The sequence below is a fragment of the Lupinus angustifolius genome, chromosome LG11, assembly GCF_001865875.1.
Source record: "Lupinus angustifolius cultivar Tanjil chromosome LG11, LupAngTanjil_v1.0, whole genome shotgun sequence".
Taxonomy (NCBI): domain Eukaryota; kingdom Viridiplantae; phylum Streptophyta; class Magnoliopsida; order Fabales; family Fabaceae; genus Lupinus; species Lupinus angustifolius.
Genome location: NC_032019.1, coordinates 399,353 through 410,213, shown reverse-complemented (window position 1 = coordinate 410,213; position 10,861 = coordinate 399,353). Strand labels below are relative to the sequence as shown.

At 33.7% G+C, this 10,861-nt stretch overlaps 3 protein-coding genes across 4 annotated transcripts; all 3 read left to right on the top strand.

Annotated features, from left to right (window-relative positions):
* LOC109361344 lies at window positions 1,319-2,551 on the top strand. The gene is made up of 2 exons (XM_019606807.1): window positions 1,319-1,499; window positions 2,076-2,551. The coding sequence occupies exons 1-2, from the start codon at window positions 1,410-1,412 to the stop codon at window positions 2,283-2,285; spliced, it is 300 nt and encodes a 99-aa protein (XP_019462352.1). The 5' UTR covers window positions 1,319-1,409; the 3' UTR covers window positions 2,286-2,551.
* LOC109359099 (glucan endo-1,3-beta-glucosidase 13-like) lies at window positions 4,222-6,662 on the top strand. The gene is made up of 3 exons (XM_019603622.1): window positions 4,222-4,316; window positions 4,704-6,005; window positions 6,459-6,662. The coding sequence occupies exons 1-3, from the start codon at window positions 4,226-4,228 to the stop codon at window positions 6,491-6,493; spliced, it is 1,428 nt and encodes a 475-aa protein (XP_019459167.1). The 5' UTR covers window positions 4,222-4,225; the 3' UTR covers window positions 6,494-6,662.
* On the top strand, window positions 9,294-10,324 carry LOC109359101 (ethylene-responsive transcription factor 3-like). Of its 2 annotated transcripts, XM_019603624.1 has the most exons (2): window positions 9,295-9,519; window positions 9,597-10,324. In XM_019603624.1, the coding sequence occupies exon 2, from the start codon at window positions 9,605-9,607 to the stop codon at window positions 10,211-10,213; it is 609 nt and encodes a 202-aa protein (XP_019459169.1). In that variant the 5' UTR covers window positions 9,295-9,519; window positions 9,597-9,604; the 3' UTR covers window positions 10,214-10,324. The 2 variants fall into 2 exon arrangements, with proteins under 2 accessions (XP_019459168.1, XP_019459169.1); XM_019603623.1 differs by having other exon boundaries at window positions 9,294-10,324.

Sequence of the window (10,861 nt, the reverse complement as noted above, 5' to 3'; positions counted from 1 at the left end):
GTTTCAATAATAGAAAAATGGAAAGGAGAAGAATGGTCCTATACCATGCTTTTCACTTTTTCCATCTTACTTATTGCCATACTTTTTGCAATTTTGGTAGTTAGTCAAAGATGAAATCACCTACCCCAAGATGTTTCCAATCTTGTCACACCCAATAGTATAATATACATTATGTGGTACTATATTATTGGGCGAAACATGATTCAAAATACGAAAGATCATCCTCTAGTCGTATTGATAAGTACATTACACAAGTAAAATAATTGAGATAATTTTATTATTATGATTTTGTCCTTCAAATTAAATACATTTTCCCCTTAAAAAAATTAAATAACTTTTACAATTCATAAAATATTTGTTTCTATTATTGTGACTTCCAACATACTCCAAATTCATTCAATAACACATAAATTATGAGCATATTTTGTTTTTTACATATTTAAACCTTGAGTAAACTAAGACAAGTAAAACATATCTATATTTTTATGTCAAAATTTATATCTCATAGTCATGACTATATTATTTAAGTTGTCTATTGGGAACATTAGTTTTTTCGAATTAGAACTCTGTCGCTGCAAAGTACATATAAAAGAATACCTTGATTTGACCAAACTCTAAGCTAATTATTTTTTGAATATCAATAATTTTCTCAACCAAAAAACTAATGACTATTTTTTCTTGAGCGTAAAGATCATCAAAATAACTTTTGTCACTTTCAACAATTTTTTTCATACACAATCAAAATCAAATAAATGGTTTAGAGTAGGAATAAAACTTTGTCGAGAACTATTACAAAGAAAGTTCAAAATTGCTTCATTTTTAAAATTAACTAATGGTTTGGAATGAGAATCAAACTTAATGGGTATGTGCACAATATAAAATCTTTTAATCCTTAATCACTGAACTGTTGATATACAGTTATGTATTAAACTAGATTAAAAGTTTCATAGCATAGGTGATAGGTAGATGTAGCATGGTATTGCAATTCCTAATTTTGATTAACATATAAGGATCATCTCTATGAATGAAGAGACAAAAACTACAAAATAACACATAAAATGATATATTTATCCTTTTATTTACCATAAAATCATATTTTTATTATTGAAAACATGAGGAAAAACAATCACTTGTGTCGAATTGTGTCGAATCTTGTTGCATGTAAAAAGGGCATGGCATGGCAATGCATTAGGCATGCCTATCTGAATTGAGGTTAGGTGCAACTTTTGTCCTTTTGTTTTTGGGTTGCATGAAGTAGCACATTGAAATAGCAATACAGCACAGCTGACACAGCACTTTGTCTATATAATTTGATGCTGAAGAGTTTAGAGTCACTTGTTCCCACTACACTATATTTTTAACTAATTATTCTCAGTAAAACAAGTTGGAAATAGAGGAAGCAAAACAGCATGGTTTGTGGCCAATTAATCACTCTTCTCTATGCCACTTCAAGATCTTCCTTGGTAAAGCCAAGTTCACCGTTCTACAACTGCATTAAGGTATACTCTCTATTTTTATTTTATTTTTCGTTTAATTTGCATGCCAACAATTCTAATGTGTTATCACTATTTTCATTAAGCTATTTACTGTGGAATTTTTTATATTGTATGAGAATGATCGCATTTACCAAAATAATTTTGAAGACAACAATTGTTTTCAGTTTGTGGTCGGTAGGTAGGATGTGGATTTTAGATATTGCTTGTGTTTTTTTTTGTATAATGAGTGTATCACTCATCTATGAGTTAGAAACTAATCACTTTTGAGGTGCGTAGCAGCTGTCTCTCCGAATAAATCTTGCTCTTAACTAGGAATTGACTTTTAGTCTAGTATGATGATCTAGTGAGGCTTATACCATTACACAAACGACTAGTAGGTAGGTTTCATGTATTTAATGGAAGGTTTTCTGGGGAGTGGAAATTAAGTGGATCAAGAACCTGAAAGGAAGTAAAGTTTTTTGGTTTGTGGAACTTGAAAGTGAAATAAACTCAAATTGTTCAGAGTGATTAGGGAGTGATGTATTTTTTGGTTATTGAATGAACAAATTTATGAACCATGCATGCACATATATGTATCAGAATTATGGACAAGCAATGAATGGAAACCGTGGGCGGTGGATAGAAGAAAGGGCACCTTCCACAGCTGAAGAATTCCAAAGAATTGCAGAGGAGAAGGTTAAGGAAGCAAAACAAGGAGTGGTAGCCAAAACTGTTGGTGCACAAGATGGTACTATTGGTGAAACTAATATTGAATCTGCCAAGAACAGGTTCAAACCTGGGACTAATTAATTACCTCAGGAGGGGTGATTAGGAACATCATGTCTCAACACTTCAATATCTATGTCTATGAGCTTCTTTTTCATGTTGCCTGTTGCAGCAGAAGAAATCAAATAATTGAAAGCTTCTGTATTTAGTTAGTAGTTATATATTAGGTTGGATCATCGTACCTTAAAAACTATAATGAATTACTCTTGGCTCACGCATATGTAGCTGGTTTGAGATCAAATGTTTCGGAGACTAAACTTCATCTTAATTTTGGTTGATTGCTTGTGAATTTTCAAAAATTTGAGACCGGGGAAGATTGTAATTTAAGCACCCCAAAAATTGGTTATCAGCCTTCACAAGTAAAAAGCAAATTTAGTATCCACAATGGCTGTATAATATAACACTAGCTGATACAAGATGCATCTTAGGCATCACCCCCTAATTAAACTAATTATACTAATCATGCAAGATAAATAATGACAATTACCACCTCCAAAGCATGAACACATGATAGCAAAATACAAACCTCATCATCAATAATAAAATAAGGAAGGGATGAGGGAGAAAGTACATAACGAGGTTGATTTGTCCGTCACCCTCATCCTCATCGGTTAGCTTGTTCTTAAGGGGCCTTTAAGCCTAATAACTTATTGTTAATGACCCATGAGTTATAGCTTTTCTGACAACCTATATATTGAATTATGTGCATGCTTAATGCAACACCAAAAAATATATCCTTACCCGAAAATTCCAGAAATAAACTCTAGGGGCATCCTTCTTAGGTGACCAAATAAACCAACTGCAGAAAACTTACTCTAAGCTTCTATCACAATTTTCCATCATTTTTTAATGGGGAAGGTAATAGGACAATATCCACTACTTATTGTGAGGTACTATCAACCCTCTACAAATGTAAAGATTGTTGCTGAAGTTTTACACATTAATTATTACACATCTACAACCCTCTTTAATTAAATTAACTTGTAAAGTTCAAACAGCAACACACAAGCGATTTCTGCATTATATTTCTGCCTTTATGTTTTTGTGTTAGTGCATTAGTATATCTCTGCCTTTTGGCTCCAATCATTTTTGAGAAGTCAAACCAAACATATGTTAAAAGTGATTATTTTTGAACTAAAATCGTTTATTATTAAAAATTAAGCCAGAAGAAACGCACTCTTAGCTACCTAATGAATAATGATCTATATATGAATAGTTGATTACCCACCCGAAGCAAAAGGTCAACTAGCTTCAGAATTTTTGTGAACCGTTGTTTACTTTCTGAACAAAGAATACTTTTTTCTTATACACACGACAAACTTGTAATTCAAGTATTTTGCTACAACAACAACAACAAAATTCGACTTTCAACAACAAGCAGACAAATAAGGAAAATGGAAAAGAAATATCTTCAGCGAGCAGGTGTATGAAAGGGAAAAGATAACCATATTGGATAAAACAACTGTAGGATACTAGTATGGTGAACCTCCTACAATTTATCAACCCATTTTTATTATATCTATTTTTTAATATCCAGAAAAAACAAACCAAGCATGTATGGCCAAGTCCAACGTTCAATTTTAAGCAAAATCATTGGAGCCTCACCCCTTGGCTCTTCAAAGCCATTTTTGTAACATGAGGTATAGTTTTACAAAGATATACCCCAACCCTTCACATCCTCGTTCAGTTTCAACATAGCTGGCCTAAAACACTTACCTTAACAATGTCAAACCTAACTTTCTAAAATAGTGCATTAGTGGGTGGGTCTCCTACTTGAACTTGAGTCCCAACATAGCGTAAAGTGAAAGTCATTTTTAACCCTTTACCACCAAGTCCCTCATTTCCCGTAACACGTATCTTCTTAGTTTTCCACTAACCCACCACTTCTGTGTCTATATAACTTCACACTTTCTCATCACAACCAAATAAACACTCTTTACTTTCTTTCTTTTATCTCCACCTTAATGTTCTGCTTCTTTCATAAACAGCACACTATGGCATCATTCGCCTTATATATCTTCCTCATGCTCATCTCACTCTTTGTTCCTTCATCAGGTAAAATATGCATTCTTCTTCTTTAATTAGTAATTGATTTGTGTTCACCACATATAAATGAAAAGATATACACTTTTTATCTATGTCTATAAGTTATTGATATTTCAAGATAAATGCATGTCTATGATAGATATTTGGATATTCTTAAAATTAGCTGATTACAATTATAATCATATTGCTCATATTTTTACACAGTAGTCCATTCCATGGTTGGTTGCTACTATGAAAACAATGTAATATATTGGAAATAGTGATCACAATTGAAAACCATGTAAATGTATTTCATTATCAATGTCGATGGTGTCATATTCACGTACTTCATCCCTTTCTGTGTTTCGAAGTTCTTGATCACTATTTACGTGATATTTGCACATTTTTGTTTTACAGAAGCGAGTGGTTCAATCGGAATAAACTATGGAAGGGTGGCGAACGACCTACCTTCGCCGTCAAAGGTGGTGGAGCTCCTCAAAACCGAGGGCCTGAACCGTGTGAAGCTCTACGACACCGACGCCAATGTAGTAACCGCTTTCGCCAACACATCCATCAAAGTAATAGTAGCCATGCCGAACGAGCTCCTCTCCTCCTCCGCCGCCAATCAATCCTTCACCGACGCGTGGGTCAAAGCTAACATCTCCGGCTACCACCCCGCCACCGAAATTGAAGCCATCGCCGTTGGCAACGAAGTCTTCGCCAACAACTACACCAATTACCTCGTTCCCGCCATGAAGAACGTTCACGCCTCTTTAACAAAATTCAATTTACACAAAGACATTAAAATCTCTTCACCCATCGCACTCTCAGCGTTAGAAACCTCTTACCCAGTTTCATCCGGTTCATTTAAACCGGAACTGGTCGAACCGGTTATTAAACCCATGCTCGAGTTCCTTCGCCGAACCGGATCTTATCTGATGATAAACGCATATCCTTTTTTCGCATATTCCGCAAACTCAGATAAAATATCTCTCGATTACGCACTCTTTAAAGAAAACCCTGGCGTCGTTGATTCTGGTAACGGTTTCCGTTATACGAATTTGTTGGATGCTCAAATCGACGCCGTTTATGCTGCCATGTCAGCACTCAAATACGACGACGTTAACGTTACCGTAACAGAAACCGGTTGGCCATCGAAAGGGGATTCTAACGAGATTGGAGCTGGTGAAGACAATGCGGCGTCGTATAATGGAAACTTAGTTAAACGTGTTTTGACGGGGCGTGGGACGCCGTTAAGGCCCAATGATTCACTCAACGTGTTTCTCTTTGCGTTATTTAACGAGAACCAAAAGCCTGGGCCCACATCTGAACGGAACTATGGGTTGTTCTATCCGAGTGAACAAAAGGTTTATGATATTCCGTTAACTTTGACGGAGGCTAATGTTAATTCTTCTGGTGTTGGGAAGAGAGAGGTTCCGGTGAATGGGAATAATGGTTCAACGACGTCGTTTAGTGGAGAGAGTTGGTGCGTAGCGAGTGGTGATGTTGGGAAAGAGAAATTGCAGGGTGCACTGGATTATGCATGTGGTGAGGGTGGAGCTGATTGTACCCCGATTCAGAATGGTGCCACGTGTTATAATCCTAACACTTTGGAGGCACATGCTTCATATGCTTTCAACAGTTACTATCAGAAAAACTCACGTGCGTCTGGATCCTGTGATTTTGGTGGTGCTGCTTATGTTGTTACTCAACCTCCTAGTAAGTACTGCTACTATTTTTTTCCGGTTTTTTCGCTTCAAGATTGTTTTTTTTTTTTTTTAAAACGTTTGGTTAGCTCTAAAAATTGTTCTTTCATGATATTTTTCTTTTAGGGCAAAAGAAAAAATTGGCTTTTGAAGCTTACATCAGTGGCTATTAATATTTAGATGTATTGAATAATATTAACCATTTATGATGATGAAGGGGAGACTCTTATGTGAATGACTTTTCACAAATATAACAAGTTTATATCAAAAAGTGTAACAATTTTTTATATTAAAAATTGTGATTTCCTTTATATACATTTTTCATTGGATTCCTTAACTAGGAACTTATTAGCATTCCTCTTGTATCAATCCATGCACTTATTTTTGTTTTTTGAAAAAAAGGAAAGATATTTCATTGAGAATGTATATTGAAAAGGTGATTTATTTGTGATTCTGTGTGTTGCAGAGTATGGGAAGTGCGAATTCCCCACAGGTTACTGAAGAACGAAAATGAAGTGGGTGTTAGATGAAGCTAGTTAGACATGCATCATTATTTGGACTATATATCATTGTTATTATTAATATTGTTTCTCAGTAGTATTTATCATAAATATTCAATAGTAGTTTGTAGTTTTATCGGTTTCTTTCACTCATTTGTTTGTAACTATCCCTATTTAATTTATTAGAGTTTTTGTTTCTTCATTAAGTTTTTCTCATTGCTCCACTTATGCTAATCCTTTAATATATACAGTACGTTTTGTTGCTTTGCAAGAAAATACTCTAAATTAATAGAGACATATATACTACTAAGAATGATGCATACCCTTAATTTGTATAATTTATCTCTTTCACTCTGTCCTTCCTTCTATTTGTTAGAACTTAGAACTATCACACAAAGATTCATACAACTGACCAACAGGTATTGTTTCAAGTGGTATATATGACCTTGATTCTCTTTAAGCAAGGTCTCATGTTCGAGTCTTATGGATGAAAAATACTCATTAAGAAAGTTAATCTCACATACATGTGGATATTCTCGACTCGAACATGATTGCCTTCAGTAGGAGAGAAAAAAAAGATTCATACTACTCTATAATACTGAATAAGGTGAAATTCACATAATCATGTAATTTTTGTTTGTTTTTGCCTGTAATATATTCTTAATGTGATTGCAAATTTGCAAGCCTTCATTTATGTTTACTTTATCATGGCAAGATTATTATCGTTTTTGAAATGTCTACTAATATTTTGTAATCAATCATAATTCATAAAATAACAAATTAATAGCCTTACCCACTCTCAACTTACTCAAGATAAAACTCTATTAAGAGAATTTTCTTTCTTTTTTAAGAAATTCATAATGTTAATAATAATTTCCGAACTAAACAAAAATTACTCATATATGTATGCGAAGGTAAAGACAATACACATTGTATTGAATGAATTGAAACCTTGACTTAATGCAAACTCTTGTTTTTATTTATGAATATTCAATTTAATAACAGCTCCAAAGGGTTAAAGGGGGTTGGTTGGTTGGTTGGTTGGGTGGTGAGAAGATTAGATGAGATTATTATATTATTAGGTTGGGTCGGTGCGTTGGATGGAATAATAAAAGAAGCGTAACCAAACAACAGAAAACTATGACTCACAATAAAAGAGATGATAGGCCCTCCTTATATGCTGCTCTTTTGTCCACCCATATGTGACCACTCATTTTCTCATTTTCTCATTTTCTTACTTACAAAATACATTTTATTTATCTATTATTCATTCTTATTATATCTTAAATTACATGTTAATTACCACTTTTAATACTCATTAAAAAATTAAGGTCCATTAACATAATTAATATATAATTTATAAATAAGTAATGTTGAGCTTTTTTAATCAAATACTGATTATTTTGAAGTAGAAGACATTACTATTACTTCTTTTTCAAGTATATCCTTATTACTATTTCTTACATTTGCATCATATTTTATCTTAAGTAAATGTTAATTGTTATGTCAATACTTATTAAGGATTTACAACTCAATAAACTATCTATTTGTTTTGTAGCTTAATATTATAATTAATTTTTATTATTAAAGAACTTTTTTGGAATACTAATAACATTTGAAGTTCACCTCAAGATTCTTTTGATTGTCAAAATTTTATTAGAATATGTATGCTTTCACCCACAAATATTTTCTTTTCGTTCGTGTAACAAAGAGATCATACTCTAAATGCTAGCTAACTATTTACTTTATTTTAATTATATGAAAAATTATTTCATTTCATTAATGTAATTGGTAGGTTGTTAGATTCATTGGCATTATTTTGAGTGCATTAAAAATTTTATTGACAAGGACAAAACTCAATTTGATAATTTCCACAACCTTGAAGTGGTGGTGACACCCATGGACACAACCTTCAATTTAAAATATGAGGGTTACAAAAAGGTTGAATCATTGGGGTGCCTAGGTTCTTGGTTGGAAGGGAGAGGAGTGTGTGGTTCAACTGTGATGGGGTCCATACAAGGCTTTGGTCAACCATCTATAAGAATATATACTCAAAACCTTTGTTAAAGAGATTAAATAAATAATGAAAATATGATCTGAATCAGGATTGATAAGGAAAATTCGTTTCATTTAGTTTGAGTTTAATTTTTCAACCTCGTTCAAGTTTGAGTTCAATTTTGATATCTTACCCTAATACATCTAAACTGTTATACAGACAAACACATACACATATATAAGTTAAGTTTTGATTATATAAGGATCTTAGTCATTTTATAAACAACCATTATACGTGTTATGTGGGTTAGAGAAATTCGACATCGGACAAGGCGAGTTATGTGGGTCATTTTTTTAAACATTGTATTCATGGTTTTGGATTTCGAATTTGGGAAGGTAAAATTCAGCCTTAAATAAAATGACAATTGGATCCGAATTTAAATGTTGAACTAAATGATATGATATCTATGCGATATAAATAATCAATACTTAGAATTTATAACTATATGGGAAATAATATTTTATTTAGTGTTATATGTCATAACGATATTATATAACAAAAAGTTCAAATAAAAAAGATTTTTAAGATTTAAGAACATATAAACAGGAGGAAACATTTCTTCAAATTTTACTCTGATTAATTAAAATAAAATTATATTAGTAACATGGAAAATATTTTTATTCCATGGAATTGAAGGGAAACTATATATAAAAAATTGAAATTATCATACTATATAGCATATTTGGGATACGATAATTTCTAAGAATTTTTATTAACAATTTGTGTGTGTGTGTGGAGAAGAGGAGGAAGAGATGATTGTGCCCCTCCATTCCCTTTATTCTCATCCTTCTCAATGATCCATTAAAATTGCACTCTATCAAATCTCTCTTACTTCCAACACCACTCCTTTTCTTTTTTTCCTAATCTACCTCTCTTTCTCTCTTCCCATTTCTTCTTCACTTTATAAATAAAACCCTTTTTCTCTGATCCACTTCCAAGACCCAATCTTTTCCTCTTTTCTGAATCTGGGTTTCTCTCTTTTTCCCATTTACCTAACCAGATTGCTCCTTCTTCATCATGAGGAAAATATCTGCGCCGGCGACGGAAGCGTTAGAGATGATACCTCCGGTGGAGCCACGGTACCGTGGCGTGAGAAAGAGACCGTGGGGGAGATTCGCGGCGGAGATTAGAGACCCATTGAAGAAAGCAAGGGTATGGCTTGGAACATTCGATTCCGCCGAGGATGCGGCGCGTGCTTACGACGCGGCTGCTATATCCCTCCGTGGTCCCAAAGCAAAAACAAACTTCCCTATTAACCCTTCACCCTTTTACCATCACCTACCCACCGATCCTAACTTCCACCACCACCGTTACTACGCCACCAACGGCGGTGGTGGTTTTAATGACCATGTTGTTATTAACCCTAATAGACCAACATCTAGTGGAATGAGCAGCACCGTTGAGTCCTTCAGCGGTCCCCGTCATCCATCCGCCGTGCCTCCGCCGGTGGCGACAAGAAGATATCCTCGTACTCCGCCGGTGGTGGCGGAAGACTGCCATAGTGACTGCGACTCGTCGTCGTCGGTGGTTGATGACGGAGACAACATTGCTTCATCGTCGTTTAAAGCGCCGTTACCGTTTGATCTTAACGTGCCGCCGTTAGATGTTGATGCTGACGTGGCTATCGGTAATGGTTACTTTCATTGTACCGCTCTATGCCTATGATGTAATGTTTTATACTTTCTTCTATTTTTTCGTTATTTTTTTCACATTTTTTGTGAGGCTGACAGAAATGTAAATTATTATCAGATGTAAGATTGGGAATATGATATTTAATTATGTGAGAGTAAGTAAGATTCTGTTATGAGAGAACATGATTTTTTTTTTTCATTTTACTTCTTATTTTATTTTTAAGTGGTAATATAAGAACAAACAGAAAAAAAAAATTGGGGGAGAATTGTGATCTGTTTGATGAAAGATGAATTTCTGGATTTGGGTTTGTTGTGATAAACCAATGTGTGTTTGCAGTGTTATATATCATCTTCGATGTGAATTTTTTTGGTAGTGCCAAATATATCATTTACAAAGATCTACCGTTTCTAATGAGTGATGAGTGTCATTATTAACTACTAGTGTGTACAAGTACTTTATGTCTGTCGGCGTATATTGTGTGATACCATATATTCAATTTTTATATATTATATTTTTTGTGTATTTATGATAATGTTTAATTTAAGGTGAGATATGTGGTTAATTAATGTATAGGTGGTAGTCGCTTAGGATTATATAGTTTTTTTGTAAAAATTAAATAATGTTAAGGGCAATATAGGAAATGAAAATTACACTATGAGAAAAGTTATTTCATGTTTTGAC